Source organism: Mytilus trossulus, chromosome 1 (genome assembly GCF_036588685.1).
Source record: "Mytilus trossulus isolate FHL-02 chromosome 1, PNRI_Mtr1.1.1.hap1, whole genome shotgun sequence".
Lineage (NCBI taxonomy): Eukaryota > Metazoa > Mollusca > Bivalvia > Mytilida > Mytilidae > Mytilus > Mytilus trossulus.
In genome coordinates, this window is record NC_086373.1 from 102,543,680 (window position 1) to 102,563,378 (window position 19,699).

The following is a 19,699-nucleotide window of genomic DNA, read 5'->3' on the forward strand; positions in this document are numbered from 1 at the left end:
TTGTACAGTATCGGTATTTAACTTATTGTGTTTCATCTTAAAATCTCATAACAATAAAATAATATTCTAAAAAGGCTGGAGGCTTTCTGAGAAGTTATGTATTTAGAATTTTAGAGATTTATTCAGTCAATTTTCATACATGAAAAAATATAACACTTTAAAAAAAAATCATTGTCCTAGTCTATACATGATATGAAAAATATACATCAAAGAACAAAAACAATCAACTATTCTAAATTCAGTAAAGAATTGAAAACAATTATCATTTTAAATAAAGCAATTTTCATTTAAAATTCCCAATTCAGTCAAACTACAAACATACCTGGCATTCTTTCTGGGTGTGGCCTTAGAGGACTAGTGGCCTAAAAAAAAGAAAAAAATATTGTTGCTTTAATATCAAAATGAAAACAAGTCTAATACAAAAAATAATTGAGTTCATTGTGTCATAAGCTGAAACATTACATACATATTAGCCTTTATACACATTGATTTTTACTTGTTGTCAAGGAGGATTTTTGTATTAAAAAAAGATTACCATGGAACACGCTTTCAAAAATAATCAATTTTTACAATTGCATCAGATTCTGCATGGTAATTTTTTCCCTATAATTAAATTTTACTTTCTTATCACAAACAAGGATAAAAGAGTTTTTGGCTTATTGTCTTATCAGAATTAAACAAAACATTCAATGTTCCATGCATGACTAATTGTTTGAGGTTTAATGAATTTAAACTGTTTGATCAATGAAAACAACATAATATAAAGACTTCAAGGCAAAATAAAATCCCATTATCTAAAAGAATACTAATTAATCTTATAAAATACACAACATCAGAGACACTAAAGGCTGTTTTGAAAATATCTCCTTCTGGTTTTTTTTGAGAATTTGTGATGCGATCCTTTTAAATGAAAAAAAAAAGTTGAAACCCTGCAACGAGAAGCCGAAACATCAATCTTATATAAAAAAAAATCAAGTTGATAATCTTGTCTTAGGTGGTGAGGATTTTCTGAAAATGTCCTTGAAATTGAGTCTTTTGTATAGGAGAAGCAGCAGCTACAAGGTGTTGAATGATAGAAAAGCATCAGGAACATGGGCCACCTTTGACTTCTTCTAGACCTACATGTTATATCATAGAATTCTATCAAGCTTTATCCAGCTGTGTATTCAGTATTGATGAGCATACACCTGATGTAACAATGTCTTTGTATTGTAAAGAAACCACAACATCAATTAGAAAACAAAAATAGTAGATTCACTACAACTACACACTGTAATTAATACAATTCTCCGACAGTTTGTTCCTATGTTTTTTCCTTGTTTTCAAAATTCCAATACTAATGGCTGTTTTGAAAATACCGTATCTCCTTCTGTTATTTTTTTTTTGGAGAATTTGTGATGCGATCCTTTTAAATGAAAATAAAAGTTGAAACTCTGCAATGAGATGATGCTTTTTCTTATCTTTTTTATTAAAAAAATTAATTGGAAAATCTTTAGTGACGCTGACTGACAGACAGACAAATGCTAGTGACAAAATGATAGGTCTCGCCATATAATATAATGTGGTAGGGAATATATAGCAATCCATGCTATTGCAGTGTAAACTTTTATGATTTCACACTGCCATCCAAAAACTGCCAAAGTTAAACTATTCATAAAAAAAAAGTCAAATGATAGTTTAACTTGATCTGTACATTTTATAGAACAACTAGCTGTGGTATTATAAGTGCATACTATTTATAGTTTTCAAACACTTCAAGTTAAAACATGGGAATGTAGAAATAAAAGAAACATATATATATATATATATATTTAAAGTACCATAAAATGACAAATACAATTCTATTGTTGGCCTTCTAAATAAATATAAATGGAGAAAGTCAACTATAATACCCCTAATACTGTGAAAAGGATTTTTAATTTCTTTTAACCAGTATGACAATGCTTTAATTTAAACTACCTTGCTAATTAGCAATTTTAACTGTCAATTTTCTCTTGAATACAATTTTAAAAGCATTTATGCAGAAAATACAGATAAAAACAAAGGTGTTGTAAAGCACAGCATGTTTCACTATCCCAAATAACTGGATGATAGTAATTGCTATCAGGTGACCTAGAAAATGAACCTTCAAATAATGTAAAATAAAATTTTCTGATTCGCATTAATTATTTAACATGTTTAATGAAGCTGCCCAAAAACAGTAAAGATACAAAGATCTTATAAGATAGAAATCCAAAAATCCCATTATGTGATGATGTATTTCTTTCTTTTTTACTCTAACTTTCAAACAGCCTTCGGTAAAACTCAATTAAAATATCATTACTCTTAATTTATTCCAACAATTTAAATTTAGTATGGTATAAGACATGACGTTGTGAAAGTGGATGGTGGACATATCAAGGAGACACAGAGTGCAGACTCACTATATTTTTTATATGTTGGGAGTACATACCAATTCATTCTATGAATACTATGCAAGAAGTATTAAAATCATGCCCTGTTCAGGTCATTTTGTAAGAAGGAAAAGTGTACCTGATCTATCAGCTTATGTTCCAATGCTATCAAATTCACTTCAATTGTCAATGTTTACTCATAATACTCTTTTTTTTTTATTTCAACCATTAAAAAACATTAAAAGCAATGAAATTGTGTAAATGTTTAGAAAGTGATGTTAAAATTCACAAACTAAAACAAACTCTACATGATCATAATGTGACTAATACCAAAAATGTCAGTATTTAAACAAAAGACAATACAGTCCTATAAATGTACAATATGCATAACAAGTACCCTATTATATTGTATTACATTAACATCCTTTATTTGTGCAGTCTGAGCATTATTACTCATTTTTTTTCTTAATCTTATCTTATTACAATTCATGCAATTAGTCCCTGGGTTTTAGCAATAAAACAAAAATATCTTTATTTTAAGCAACTGCATGAAAATTGTGTCAGTAAACAATATATTTTTTTAGATCTTTCATTTATTACCTTTCTACAAGGTTAAAAAAAACTGTTGCAGCAGAAGCCATGGTATGCCTGTTTTAGATCAGTGATAGTTGATATTGTATGTCAATTTATGCAAGAGCACACACTGAAAAGTCCTGCCTGCCCTTTACTAATCATAATTTAACTTCAAACCATTAACCAAATAAAGAAAGCTTTTCTAGCTTAATATAGTATCTGAGAAACAAACCTATTTCCTTCCATACACAAAATTGATCTATCAATTGCTTATAGTACTTGAAAAACAGACCTAACCATAAAAACTAAACATTGACTAATGAACTTTGAAAATAAGGTCAAAATCAGATTTACCCCGTCTAACAGGCATGTTCCATTCACCAAGTATATGTTACATTTTGCTAATAGTATAATAGAGAAAGACACAAAATCATGAAAAAATAGTGTTCACTAAAAATGAGGTCAAGATCAAATGAAATCAGCATGATAATCATATCACTCATGTACACCTTACCATTCACCAAATATAGTCTATGCCTTTTTGCTTATAGCATTCAAGAAATAGACCCCAAAAAAATAAACTTAATATTGTCAAATGAACCATGAAAAATGGTCATGGTCAGAAGAAACCTGACAGTGGATCAGGTATGTACACATTCCAATCATTCCACACACCAAACAGAGTTGACCTATTGCCAATAAGATAAGGATTTGACCTTGAAAACTCAACCTTTAATCACTTATCCATTAAATGAGGTTGAGGTCAGGTATGAAGTATAACTTCTATCTTTAAATATAAATATAAAGTTTTATTCAAATAGTTAACCATAACAATGCCAGTCTGTTATACTCATGTCTCCCCTTTTGCCACTTTCATCACAGGCAAGACAAATAGTAACTGAATAAACAGGTGTTTTAAATTTTCATAAAAATTAATTAGAGCATGAGTTATTGTGAGACACAAGAAACCATCAAATCAAAGGGAGCTAACTAGCTTCATTAGTTGTGTCATTGTTAAATAATATCTATGATTTTGTGAAAGGTGAAATCTGAAAATCATCAAATGAATAGGAGCAAACTTTCATTAGTTGTGACATTGTTACAAAATCTATGGAATTCTATGGAAGCAAACTTGAGTCATTACCCGAGATGAAAAATTGCCAATTGTAGTCCCATAACCCTGGAAGAAAAATGGATTAATCAACAAAACTAAAATGTTTTTGTATTTATGAAACTTACTATTTGCTATATAAAAGAATTTATAAAATCATACAGATGGACACAGATAGTCTACCATTATATGTACATTATCACAGTCATATGAAATATTAAGCATTTCAGAACCAGGATAATCCCTAATAGCCATGCACACTCATCTCTTTAATACACGAGTAGCTGTCAGTGGTAAAATTGTAGTCTGCTGTATAGGGTTTCACCATAGTGTTCTAAAGACTTCCAGACATCAAATGTAGTTTATATGTACAAGCATAGCAATAAGTCCATGCACCTCATTCTGATATAGAAACTTTTGCTATTGACTTCATAGAAAACTTTCATTCATTAATAAAATTATACAAAGATTTGGTGCATAATATATGAAGTAGCAGAATTTTTAAAAAGTTGAGAATATTTCAATACAAAGATCTATTATTTGTATGTATGCAATACTTCATTAAGATGTATATGTAAAGTTCTATAAATCAAGCAAGACTTATATAAAATTTGCAGTAAATATGTGTATTCTACCAAAAACTGTATAATTTATTAGCCTTGCAAAATATATATAAACAATAAAGCATTGCAAAAAATAAATCTTGCAGCACATTGTGTAAAATTACTTCCAAATTAAATTTAAATTTGCAACAATAAAATTACAAAGAGATGTCCACAAATCTTTACAATAGTATGGTTACTGACTACAACAATCTAGCTATGATAAGCAATGAAGGAACACAGTGATATTGAATACTAACTTGTTCGTGTGTTGGCGGTGAACCAACCAAGTGTGTATAACGAGACTGGTAAAAATAGAAACAAACAACAATTAATAACATTCTTCCTTATAAAATGTTATTCTTTTAAGTGTCAACATAGCTTGAAAGCAACTTATTTACACTAAACAATTTCGATCTTTAGTGTATATTTGTTGTTGGGTTACTGTCTCATTAACGTTAAACCCTGAGAAAATCTGGCTAACTACAAATCTCAAAATTTTGAAGAAGTAAAAGGGTGTAATATAATCAAAAGTAAGTGAAATAAAAGTCAACCTGTAGATCATCAGTAAACAACTTATGACAAACTTACTGAAAACTGTCTTATACATTTACAATGCGCTCTGAAAATTATGGTATGAAAGCATAGATAAAAGTAGAAATAGACAAACAGATCTATTTTATTGATTTAATTTTCTATCAATGGAACATTAAGCATCATGGCCACATTCTTCTCTAAACCTTGGATACTCAGCCTCAGTAATCTTCCTTGGGTATAAACATAATGTAAAGCTTTTTTAAAAGATACTATGTAGCCATTATGAAATAGCTACATCTGTGCTCAACAAAAACAAGTAACGTTTGGTAACTAAAGTTTATTGCTTTCTTATACCTTTGCAAGACATTACTTATCTTACTGAGCTATTTTTATAATGAAAGTGCAATTGAAAAAAAGATGTTTGTCGTAAGGTGAATCTATTTAAAAATTAAATGACAATGCAAACAAAAATTGATGCTACCTGTCTTTGAAATTATGGCAATCATTAATAATTTGGTTAAATGAAACAATAACAAGTCATAAACAAAAAAAATAACTTTATAACACTAGCACTGGAAATAACTTCTATGAATTGATACTTTACATTATTTTTCTGAAAAATATCATTTTGAAAATTAACAGACAAAAGAAGGGTTTAATACTCTTCTACTTCACCTTTTAACGGATAATGGCCACAATCAACTAACTGAATATTTTGCCATGACATTGGTGGGCATCCTCTTATAACATGTATAACGAATATCCTATGAAATAATCAACACTGATTAAGTGTTTTGATTTGTTCTGATATACAGCGTAACCTGCCTAATCTGACACCTGAGTATTCCAACAAAAATATGTCTATCCTTGCAGAAAAAAAACCTGAGTATTCTGACACCCTGCTTAACCAAAAAAAAATCTGGCCCCCAGTGTGTTGGATAACACAGATTACACTGTATCATCTGCCACAAAAAATAAAGAAGGTACTATGTAATTTTTACTCAACCAAAAAATAACATTTGAGTCCATGTTAAATCAATTTGCATTTCACAAGAGTTTCATGAGCATGGACATATTTTGAGACATGTTTAATGTGAAGTATCACTTTTTAAATAAAATAATAAATAAAACTTTAAAACAGGATTCCTTTAAAATAACAGAGAAAGATTTGAAGGCACTTTTAAACAAAAACATTTTGTTTCATTATAAAAGCGACTGTTTTCATAATTAAAATAAATGTTTTTCATTGTTTTAGAAATGAGTTGTACAACTAATAAAGTAGTAACACTAAATACCATATAAAGTTCTTTGAGAAACTCCTCTTACTTAAGAACCACGAAAAATGTATTCTATAATGCTCAACCATGTAAACAAAAGTGCCATCAAAATTTCCCTGAAACTTCTCAATACTTAACTTTAGGTCGCACCAACACTACAGTAATTTATATTGTATTTTTGTTTTGAAAAAGTTTTCCAAGAAAGTCAATGGACATAACAAGTCAAAGGTCAAATTTCAAATAACTATTTATTCATTAAGGCATCTCTTTTTATAATTGTAAATGATCTTACAAAGGTTAAAACTTATTTCACTTATGTGAAACTGAGAAAAAAACATCAATAACATCTCTTTCATCTTTCTTTCCAAGAGAAGTTTAAATGTTGTTGAGATCATTCTATGAATATTATAAAAAAAGATACAAGTTTGAAAAAACTTTGTTCCAATCATTTAAAAGCATTCTGTAAATGTGTGTCAATCTTCCAAGGAAGATTTACATTGCTTGCTCTCCAACAATCATATTAGCAGAAATGATGGTTCACATTTAGGTCTATAAAAACCCAATGCAGAACTTAACAGCTTATGGAAGAACTCGTGTAAGTTTGGTGAAATTTTGTCTAGCCTTTCTCAAGAAGCTTTAAAATATGAGAATATTTGTATTCAAATTATTACATGATATTTTCCACTTTACTTTTCCTGTAATAGTAACTATTCCTAGAAAGCAATAAGCACTATATACTTTATTGAAATGTTATACATGTATTCTCTTGTTTATATATATCATCAACATACCAGCAATGAATCTGTTGGTGGACTGGCTGCCAGATAAAAATCATTGACATCTATGTCCATTGCTGAAAATGATATAAATCATAAAATAACTTTTATTATTAGGAAATAAATAAAGGATAATTCTAGGTCCTTTTCTTCCTTCTTCAAAAGATCCTGTATAAATTTTGTCTTATATAAATAGTTTTAAAAAAAGGCAGCAAAATTGAGGAGCACAAATGGTTTGCATCAGAGCTCCAGATAAGGATTCACAAATTGGGGTTTATACCCACCATTTTCTTATATAATTGGGTGATAAAGTTTTTTAATTGCATTATCAATTCCAGTTCACCCCTCATGTTAATATCAAATTGGGTTTTTCACCACCAAGCTCCTTAACCCCTTCCTGTTCCCATCGGTACTCTGGTACCGATGGGCTATATTTTGGGGTAACTAACTTGCGCAAAGTATTGAATCTTTGACATTTGTTGACGTACAGAAGTGGTTGATGGCTCAAATCAATCCCCTATATCACAGCTGTGTGATTAGTGGTGCCTAAAACTTCTTCCGAGTACGGTTTGGTATCAAATCGCCCCTAACGGACAACGTTTTCTCCTGTAAAAACCGTGTTTTTTCTTTTAATTTGAACTTAATATTTCCGTCGAGTATGTGAAAATAAACTGTTGATTTTAGGGGCAATATGACTTTTTTTTATTAACTTCACCGTGTATTTTTGAGGGAAACTATTCAAAGTATGATTAAAACTTGTACTTAAGTGAAAAAAGTGATTGAAAGTGTACCAACGCAATCATTTACTTGAAATGCACTCTCAATTTGTGGTCATTTCTTTCCAAATTAATTGAAAAAAAGACAAAAAAGACAAAAAGTCATGATTTTTTTGTTTTTCGAAGTTGAAATAGATGTTACAGAACATTGTTTCTGAAGTGCCTGGTTGTGGAAATGTCGAAAACACTTTTGTTCAAATAAAGAAACCGGCAAACGTCTAGAAAAAGATGGCAGACTAAAGTATGATATCATCCTATATTTGCTCAAAATAATGGGTTTTACAACAATTCTATGTTATATCGAGACTTAATTTCCAAACGAAAACAGTAAACAGGCTGATTATTTGATTACTTTCACTTCGTTGCTTTATGAAAGAGTTAAGTATTAAAATTTCGATATTTTAAACTGGAACTCCCATGGTTCAGTGGGAAGCTGCACTAGCCCACAGCAGGAAGATAGCATGTTCGAAACCTCAAAGCCGGAGGTGAAAAAATAATTTCCTTTATCAAATGAAACTTAACTTAACTTTACTTTCAATTTCAAAAAGAGGGTCATGAATACATACAAAAGTCAACTTTAAAACAATGTTTGTATGTTTTTAAAGAATGTGTGTCCTAATTGCACCCCCCCCCCCCCATTAAACTAAAACATCATAGGCCCAAAACACTAAAGTAATTATTGGTAATTCATTGAATCTTTACTTTCAAAGTCAAAATTCTATGTGCTGCTTGGAAAAACATAATTTAAGCTAACATTTGTGTCAAGTATAAGATTTTTGACGAAAAAACGGCTGAAAACCGTTATTTTGCATGTTGCGTGCATCAACGTTTGGGGGCATATAGCACGTATTTCCTCCAACTATACCATAATGGTAACTGTCCTGTGTCTATCAGACTTAGGACATTGATTTGACACTTAAACTTTATCCTATTAGCCCTTATAAAAGTCTCCATACGACCTCTTTCGGAAGACTTTTGTATTTTTTTACTTTTTTTTCGCAAGTCACGTGACTTTTGGACAGATAACACGTGACTTCAAAAGACAAAATTTCTGATATATTATATTTTTTGAAATATTTTATCAATTATCTCTCAAATGGACCTAAAACGACCTTTATGTAAGCCTCAGTGCGAATGCTATATGCGATTGAACTTTGATAGTGTCTTTCCATAAGTTTACGTCCAATTTGGCGGAACGTGAAAGGGTTAATGTATTGGTTTTTTTCATCAACACAATATTGAATATTTAGGCAATATCAACCCCAGATTTTTTTCCATCTTAAATATTTTTATTTGGTTTATTCACTGAGGAGCAATTGTAGGTTCAATTTGTGTCCCGTTTTAAACCTTCTGCCAGTTTTGTGTTTTCTCACAAAAACGGATATGTGTATTCACAGGCACTCGTCTTGTACCTTTATATAATAAATATTGAGACCAGTGACAGTGCCTGTATATGTGTATTCATAAATTAACCGTAAAAGAAAATAAAAATAGTATAAAAACTCTAATTATACATGAATGTTTTTGTTTAATTCAATTTATATAAATCTAGGTTTAGTTGTCTTTTATTAGAACTTTAGGTTTCTGGTGCTTTATCATGTCATAATTGACTTGGCCTACGTAAACGGTAGCCAATAAAAGTGTTGAGAACTCATGTTTTTTGCATATAATTGGGTTTCCCTTTGAATTAATTGGGTTATTGAACCCAACAATGGGCAATTGCATTGGGTTTTTTATTATTTGTATTGCGTGATCACGCAGCTTATCTGGAGCTCTGTTGTATTGAAGTACTTTCTACAAGGTATACAGGTGTTGGTCATGCTTTTATGAAGCAAAGTAAGACTAGTTCCATCAAACAGTCTTTGGTTATAAAATAAATTTCATTGAACCAATGGTAAGGAGGTCAAATGCTTATGTATAATTTACCATTTCTTAACTCTTTTAATTTCTAGTATTAGCTTCAAATCTTGTAGTGACTTTGTATGTGCCTGTCCCAAGTCAGGAGCCTGTAATTCAGTGGTTGCCGTTTGTTTATGTGTTTAATATTTGTTTTTTGTTTATTTTTTTATATATATAAGGCCGTTTTCTGGTTTGAATTGTTTTACATTGACATTTGGGGGCCTTTTATAGCTGACTATGCTGCATAGGCTTTGCTCATTATTGAAGGTCGTACAGTGAGCTATAGTTGTTTATTCCTGTGTCAATTTGGTCTCTTGTTGAGAGTTGTCTCATTGACAATCATACCACATCTTCTTTTTTATATTGTATGGTTTTACAACTTACAAGTATCTTGACGTCTTTTATTATCTAGTATGAGATGGTATGCAATACTAAGTTGATCATATGGATCTCCATTCAACAACGCTCTTTCTACTTCTTCTTCACTTACATCATATTTCTAAAGGAAAAAACAAAATCATTTCAAAAGATATGACAGTATTGAACCATATATATTGTACCCTATAAGTTAATGAAATTTAAAATTCCTCAAGTCAATTTGGACATGAGTCATTCATTCATGCATAAAACGTGATGATGACCAGTTTTCACAGACTTGTTTACTATTTAATATATGCATTATTTAAAATATTTACTAATACTAATATAAAAAAGAAGATGTGGTATGATTGCCAATGAGACAACTATCCACAAAAGACCAAAATGGCACAAACATTAACAATTATTGGTCACCGTACGGCCTTCAAGACTATTCTATTCGTACATAATCAAAAACCAAAAACATCTAAAACAGCATTTTTTCTTTAATTTCCCTCATGCTAACATTTTCTGAAAGTGTGTTAGAGTTATAAAACAAAATTGCATTCATCAATAAGCTTCACTTATAATGTACTGTCAGTTGTGCTGTGCTCTTTTTCTCCAAATAAATGTGTTAATTAGATGATATATTTCATAATAAAAGTCAACTCTTTGTCAAAATGGAGAAATCAGGAAATAATTGTACTCACATGACACACTTCATATATAACTTCCATATCTACAATTGATGCATCTTGTTCATGTGGTGAGGGGAACAAATAATCTTGTAGATCTTTCTTAAACCAATCATGCTCTCTGAAAGTAAATCAAATTTCATTTCAATGAAGTGCAAAACAATCCCGACTTAATGCTCTGTAAAAGTTATTCAGCTTTTTTTTGTGCAAGTGCAATTTTGTTGTATCAAAGGCAAATGTGACTTATTCTTACACCATATATTGTCAGACAACAATTATATATTTGTAATGTATGGATACTAGAAAACAATGTTCAGGGAAACCTTTGATTCCTTACTAAAAAAGGTATTGATTCACTGGATGACATGCAACTATCTGTGATTTGAATATAACCCTACCTGATTTGTGCTGTTGTTGCTCGTTTAAGTGGGTCTACTTGTAGCATAATACACAGAAGTCCCACAACCTCTTTGTTCAGATAGTCAGGGACAGCAAATATACCAGCTGCAAAATAAATCAAAACATTTCAATGATCATTTAACTTAGCCCATGTTAATCACTACTTCCCTGGGAGTTGTATCATTTTTTTTAAATAGTTAGAATAGAACTGATATTTATTAAACAAGCTAAAGAATGAATTGTTGGTGTGATAAAATTAATTACACAAATATCTCCTTTCCTATAACATGTAATTTTCTAAGGTATGCAAAAACAACAAATATGCATATACCTTTAAGGGGAACTCATCTACAAAATGTATGCCATAAAAGGAAGATGATAGTATTACTTTTTAATCTTCTTTTTCAAATCAAGTATGAAAAGATATTTGTATTTTATTTAAATGTAAGTTGAGGATAATACTCAACACTAGTTTTAAATACTACTCTTCTTTTAAATTTTTTTTCAATATTTTGTTGATTCATTTATTCTAGTAGGTACCATTTTTTGTGAATTTGTGAATTTTTGACAATATTATTTGATTGAGAGTTTTAACAAAAGCCTGCATATAAGCCTATAGACTTGAACTTTTGTGAATACCCAAACTTGAGGTTCAACTGTACTTACAATATTGGTATCCCACCAATAATAATGATTTCACAGTAAACATTAAACCTCTTTATTTTCCCTTTGAGATAAATATTCATTAAAACTCAAATATCTATCGTCATTTAATTCATACAAATATCAAGTAGCCAAAACAAGAGATGTTGTCTTGTTTGAAAGTTTCAGTTTCTACTAATAAAAGTCCTTAATTTTATATCCTATGACTATTCATGCTTGTAAATCATGTACATTTTGTTGAATTATCTAGAGTTATCTCCCATATAAATATATATCCTATTTATCACCTTAAGAAATAAAAAAATAAATGATCCACTTACATTTGATTTTTCTAAACAATGTTGGAACATGTTCATCATCAAATGGCAACTAAAAATAGATAAATACAAAAACAAAAGATTAATCTATGTCTTAATGTTTACTAAATACCTTTACACAATAAAAGCAAATGTAAAAGCAAAACCATTTCTCAAATGCGTAGCTGCAGTAAGAAATCTGGAAATAATGTAGAAATAGCATAAATTGAGTACAATATTGCCCATCTATTCCAATTTACAATGTTTTAAAAGCATTATTATTACTTGTCCTAGTAAAAATACACTAAAGCTGGAGCATCTGTCAACCCATGATGGCATTGAAGAAGTCGGAAAGTTAGCTTTTTTTTTTGCTAATCTATAAGACTTAAATTTATCAAAATGTTTGAATTTTTTTGGACTGCATCACCAGTCTGAGTAACTATATAAATATTGTGAATATTGCACATTCCAGTATATAATTATGAAGTTACAACAAGAAAACACTTGATTTCATTTCAAATTTCAAAAAGTAACTTACAGTTCCACATAACAGAGCATATAAGATGACACCACAACTCCAAATATCTACTTCAGGACCAGCATATAATCTGAAACAAATAACATATACAGATAACAGAGCATATAAGATGACACCACAACTCCAAATATCTACTTCAGGACCAACATATAATCTGAAACAAATAACATATACAGATAACAAAGCATACAAGATGACACCACAACTCCAAATATCTACTTCAGGACCAGCATATAATCTGTAACAAATAACATATACAGATAACAGAGCATATAAGATGACACCACAACTCCAAATATCTACTTCAGGACCAACATATAATCTGAAACAAATAACATATACAGATAACAAAGCATACAAGATGACACCACAACTCCAAATATCTACTTCAGGACCAGCATATAATCTGAAACAAATAACATATACAGATAACAAAGCATACAAGATGACACCACAACTCCAAATATCTACTTCAGGACCAGCATATAATCTGAAACAAATAACATATACACATAACAGAGCATATAAGATGACACCACAACTCCAAATATCTACTTCAGGACCGGCATATAATCTGAAATAAATAACAAATACTGATAACTAAAGCACAATATTTACATATAAAAAAATGTGTGCAAAGTGAACTGTTTTTACAACCATTTAAAGCTATTCAATTCTTCTTATAATTAGAACTTGAATGTTAAAAACAGAAATAACAAGTTTAAACTATCATTTTTTATCTTTATTTCAAATTTTAAAATAAAAATTACCAAATAACATTGTCATGGAGAGCATATTACTTCCTGATGTCTATTTGTGCATAAGTGACATTTAAAATATGTATATAATTATCTTACTTTCCTGATATGACTTCTGGAGCAGCATAATTAGGTGAACCACAACTTGTCCGTAAAAATTCACCATCCTGCATCATATTTGACAAACCTGAAAAAAGTTTTACTTCCATCTTACAAGAACAGAATAATCAGTTTATCATTTAATGTCACAAAATCTCGAATATCGGGGGAAACAAATTAAAGGAACTTTTACTGATGAAATTCATCACAAACTCACTGTAAAGCATTAATATATTAATATTATGTAATTACACCTTATGTAAGAATTCTGGATTTTGATTGGTTGAAAGCCAGCGTATTTTCTCCGGTTTGTTATCAAATGAATATCTTTCATTTTTCAACGACACCAAGGTATTTGCCGAAAGGTTATGCCTTTTTTACCCTCTCTGGTATTTGCCAAAAAATACTCTATCCGTCTGGACACATGTAACGTCACGATTATCAATGCGTTTTTGAACATTAACATTCGGTGTAATTAAACAGATATATCATGTTCTTGAGGGGTATTTGTGAAAAATACCAGTCTTGAGAATGAATTTCCCTCACCTTATGGCTTGCAAAAGTTAACATTCTCTCGACTGGTATTTTTCGCAAATATCCCTCCTTAACATGATATATCTGTTTATAATTATGAAGAACTTAAGCTTATGTTTGTTTCCTTGGTTCTTAAATCATGGATTATACGGTTTAAAGCTCAATAATAGTTTCTGATGTATAATTTACATTAATGTGTGGAATATGTTGAATCAAGCCACTTCCAGCTGCTTTTAACTGTTTGTTTTATGTTCTGCTGTTTCACCCCTGTCCCTAGTTAGGGAAGGGTTCAACATGTTTTATCCCACCACATTCTATAAGTACCTGTCTTATGCCCTTTATTCTGATGATGTCTTTGGTTTATATTTGTTTTTCCTTAACTGTATTGATTTTTATTCAGCAGTTTATAGTTTTCTTGTTTGAACTATTGCATACTGTAAACCAACTTATTTTCGCGATTGCGAGTAGAAATATAATGTGAATACAAATCGTCACAAATATGTCAATCTTTTGCTTATTGTAATAGACTGATAATATAGTTGCTTAAAGCTGTTTCATTTGGACTAGGGTGGATAGTTTTCTCATTGGTAATCATACCACATCCCCTTATTGTCTACGTGTTAATTGTTGGATGATCATGTTAAAAGACATCAAGGTGTAAACAATGTTATGCTATTTTCTTTTTGTCTCAATTACCCATAAATTGCTATTTTTTATCACGTATCAATGTTTTCTTAGAAAGTGAATACTGTTTGCTTACCAAAATCAGCAATTTTAACATTAAGTTTATCGTCCAGTAATAAGTTTTCTGGTTTCAGATCTCTATGTACAACCATGTGTCTGTGACAATATTCTACTCCTGATATAATCTGCTGGAAAAATCTTCTCGCTTCTGGTTCTTTTAACTAAATTTAGAAAAATTACAGGAATCTTAAATCAACAAACCAAAAACATATCATATACATTTGTCGACTGCTGTATGACAATGATAGATATACTGTCGACAGTTATCATGATTTCATTATAATACATTGGCACTAAATTTCCAGCATTTCCTAGGTTATAAATGTGAACCACAAACTTCAGTGTTCATCAAAATACAAATTCCATATTGTATTCAGCTTCTACACCTTGTATGCAATTTGTTTAAGTCCCAAAACCAAGCATTTATATCTACATGAAATTAAACTACAGTATCAATAAATTTAATTCTTCATCAGAACATTTACAAACTTTAAATTTGATATAAATCTAAAACATTCACTTTTATGTTCTTCTCTTGTGAACTTCTTTAATTGTGTCAAAGTGTACCACATTATTTATTTTTAGTAACAGTACTTAAAACCATGATTTTTTAGATGACTATAATTTCTGTGTTCAAATGCAAACAATATTGTACTTAGCAAGCCCAGTCAGAACTGAAAGTATCTGATTTCAAGATGTAAATTACATTACAATTCTAAAGGCAAACAGAAAAAAATATCATCAAATTGTTGTTCATTTAGAGTTCATTAGAATTACATAGTGAGAGATATACACATCATCATCATCACATGTTCTAGTTTTTCAAATTGAAATTTTGAAACCTCCAAGACAGCTATATGTACATGTACCTTAAATTCAATATAAGTAAAAGATCTGAAATTCTAAAATATCAACCTAAAAAATACATGTGAATTTCAAATATACTTTAATATATTATCATTTGTATAACACATTTTTATCTTAAAAGCTTCATGCAGAGAGTTACAATATATTTCCACATGCATCAATTTAATAAATATGATTAAAATTTAACCATTATCAAGATTGTGTTCAATTATTCTTTATTCTCATCCAAAATATAAGTACAGATTACTTATATGATTTTGACAGAATAAACAGACATTGTGTGATTTGAGTCTACAGATGCAGTGTTACAGTGTTACCCACTCCAGTTATAATTCTGTGGTTAGAAACCGTAAGATTATTTTATTATTAGAGTGACACACAAGTTTTAAATTACAGCAATCACCAAATCAAAGAATCAAGCACAAGTTCATAGAACTTCAACAGTCTATAACTCAAATGTTAAGATCCACAAAACATGGCTAACCTTCATATTTGAGACCAAAATTTAGGAATTTTTCTACTTAACAGTTGCATCATATGTATACATGGTATATGTGTATTTTGAAAATTTTACATTTACTGCTGTCAAAATGTACATATGCATATTCTTCCATTGTATGATAACAATTGTAAATACTTTTAAAAATGTATTTAAACTAGCCTAATTTGTGCATTTAAGAAAGGGGAGATAATCCTTAATATAAATACTTACTTTTCCATGTTTGACAATGTAATCAAACAATTCCCCTCCTCCCACATATTCCATCACCATGAATATGTCCGTAGGAGTACTTATCACCTGGTACCTGCCAGAAACAGGTCAAATTAGCAAAACAATCCAGTGCTAGTATATTAAATCTACAGAATTTGTCTCAAAATGTTTTAAAAACTTCCTGAATAGACTGCAGATTTTGTTTGTAAATTTTAAAACATTGAATATGACCAAAAAGTTATTCTCACAAAATGGTCATGGTCTGATTTATAATTCAATTAACGAACATTTCAATTCGTAATTAAGTCTCCTTCAAGTATTTTGACCAAGGTTCAAGATGACCATATTTGCTTCTGGAAGTTGAAAAACCATTTTGAGACAGTCTCCTATCTAGTGCTTTAGACTTACTTTGCCTTTCTTGACAATATAATCAAATAGTTCACCGCCAGCCACATACTCCATAACCATAAATATATCTGTTGGGGTACTCATCACCTGATACCTGAGGTTTTATTACGCAAGAAAAATTAACCATCAAATTAAATACAAAATTGGAGTCAAGTTAGGTTTTTTCCACTTTGACAAGAAAGTGTTTGAATAAAGAATTTTAACTACAGGTTTCAAAATGAAAACTTTCCTGAATAAAAATTTAAGAATTAACAAAAGAAGAAAGACACATAAAAGGACTTTAAGTCTACTTGAAAAACAAAATACATGTATTTAAAAAAGTGTCTATTAAATATTTATCTATGATTTACATGAATAAAGTTGAATCATATAAAAGTTACATTTATTAACTAAATTTCTTATTATTCTCTCTGAAAATAAAATTCTAAGACTCTATGGTCTCATAAATTACAACACAAAACATTTCAGGTGATTACATCAAAGTAAGATTGTCTCAATGTCAACAGCATCTAGGTAAAATCAAATGACTGTTTCTTCCCACAAAATGTTTCAAAGCAATTTTCCATGATCTTCATCAATATTCAAAATAATTCACATGTACTTGGGTAAACAATTCATTGCATCAATAAAGACTTGACATAAATATTTGTGCATTAAAAATATTTGTTTAATATTCTAGACAAACAGACCAAAAGAGATATACCTTTCAACTTCAAATTAATTTTTTTTTAAATAATGTTACCAGATGACCTTGACATTAAATCTTTGATTGATATCAAATAAGGTTGAAAAACACAGTGCCAAAGTTTGGAGAAGATAGGAAAAGAAGGATCGACACTACTCACAAACATTCCAATGAAGTCACTTATAAAAGATTATGTTATTTGGATTTTTTTCAGGTATTCTGTAGAGATGAGTTTACTGTAAGCATGGTAAGATATTCTAAATAATTAAAACAAGATGGCTGACAGCAACAGTGATCATATTTAAAAATAATATCTATATTATTTTTTTGTAACATATTTAAAAATGCAAAAAATGTACTGAAATTCAGTGAAACAAAATAGATAAACAAAGCAAATAAAATGGACCTTAAGGCTTTTCTAATTAAAGAATAGAGAAGTGGAGTTAATCTAAAGAGATAAAATTGGATCAAGAGACTAACCATACACAGTAAAGGAAACATAACAATGTTGAAATCAGCAATCATATAAAACAATGCTATTTCAAACAACTTTTTTCTATATCTAAGGTTAAAAATGGATCACTATCAAGAATCCGGACCAACTTTAATGCTCCAAAATCTGCTTCCACTTTAAAAAAATCTTATTCATCTACTACATATTTGGTGAAATAAACTCCACCTACTACATGTATGTTAGAAATACATGTATGTTAGACATGTGTAAATAAAATATAATATTGTCATCATAATTTATAATCATATATATGTAAGTAGTCAAGACAATTTTGTAATTTTATGGATCCAAAATTTGCAAACATTCAAATCTTGCAACAAAATGATCAAATCAATATACAGTCATGACAGTGTACATTTTTTTTGTATATGTAATATCTATTTTCAGAGAAGACAGATTAGAATCATCCAAGTCAGAGTGGATTCTATTAAGTGAATGGATTTCTATAAAAGAAGAAACAAGAAATAAAGATAACTAAAGTATGTATCACATGTATATACATGTACATGATATACGTATATACAAATAAACAAGAAATGGAGATAACTATAGTATGAAACACATGTATATACACTTAAATAAGATTTAGTACATTGGCAAGAGAGAAGTATAATCATTTTAATCAAGTAAAACATGACTTTTGACATGTCAATAAATCCTTTATCCATGTGTACACCGACAGGTGTTTTCTGGACATTGTTAAAGACTTTGCATCAAAACAAAATGAAAGAATTTGTAAACTAAATTTACATTAAAAGCCAATAATCCAAGAATTCAAATTTCCTTAAACATTTCATTCTTGACAAATCAACACTGATAATTCACTCGTGTGTTTGACGATTTTGTGAATTAATGTTTTGTTCTGATACTTTTCTAATATTTTGGACATTCAAATTCTTAGATTAACAATATACATTGTACATGTACATGTATATAGGTATTTACATATACAATGAATATATTCTAAAATTAAAAGTTAATTAGAGAATATATATCATACAACATTGGTGACTTACAGTTTAATAATGTGTGGATGTCTAAACAGCTTGAGGTTCTGTATTTCTCTTTTGATCTTAGACACAACATCTAAACTCTTTATTTTGTTTCTGTTTAAAATCTTCACAGCAACCTTATGACTTGTGATGTAATGTGTTGCAACTGAAAAGAAAAGAAATATGTGTGGTGCATGTATACATTGGAACGTGTTGCAACTGAAAAGAAAACAAAGCATACTATCATGTGTGGTATGAGGTACATGTATAAGTTACAATGTTGTAGCAACTAAAATCAATTCATTTTGTTACATGTACATTCGGGATTGTGTAAACAAAACATTGTTGTCAATATAATCATAATTACATTTTTACTGTCATACAAGTGAGAGGTTTGGCTAGCCATACAACCAGGTTTAATCTACCATTTTCTTCATGTAAATGTACATAGGAAAATAGCTGTACCAAGTCAGGAATGTAAAAGTTGTTTTCTA

The 19,699-nt window shown here is 29.7% G+C and overlaps 1 protein-coding gene across 9 annotated transcripts in view; it reads right to left on the reverse strand.

The window, feature by feature from the left end:
- The window catches only part of LOC134694209 (5'-AMP-activated protein kinase catalytic subunit alpha-2-like), a 36,306-nt gene that overhangs the window by 14,770 nt on the left and 1,837 nt on the right, over window positions 1-19,699 (reverse strand). For 3 of the 9 annotated variants that reach the window (XM_063555231.1, XM_063555262.1, XM_063555254.1), the window contains exons 2-12: window positions 19,230-19,371; window positions 16,607-16,700; window positions 15,044-15,188; window positions 13,750-13,837; window positions 12,893-12,962; window positions 12,379-12,427; window positions 11,395-11,500; window positions 11,012-11,117; window positions 10,329-10,443; window positions 7,285-7,346; window positions 323-362 (exon numbers count right to left, since the gene is read on the reverse strand). In XM_063555231.1, the coding sequence (XP_063411301.1) occupies window positions 323-362; window positions 7,285-7,346; window positions 10,329-10,443; window positions 11,012-11,117; window positions 11,395-11,500; window positions 12,379-12,427; window positions 12,893-12,962; window positions 13,750-13,837; window positions 15,044-15,188; window positions 16,607-16,700; window positions 19,230-19,371 (1,017 nt within the window). Of the gene's footprint in view, window positions 1-322; window positions 363-4,110; window positions 4,147-4,939; window positions 4,985-7,284; window positions 7,347-10,328; window positions 10,444-11,011; window positions 11,118-11,394; window positions 11,501-12,378; window positions 12,428-12,892; window positions 12,963-13,749; window positions 13,838-15,043; window positions 15,189-16,606; window positions 16,701-17,014; window positions 17,109-19,229; window positions 19,372-19,699 lie in introns of those variants that run through there. The other 6 variants (XM_063555217.1, XM_063555239.1, XM_063555209.1 and 3 more) reach the window with 4 other exon arrangements.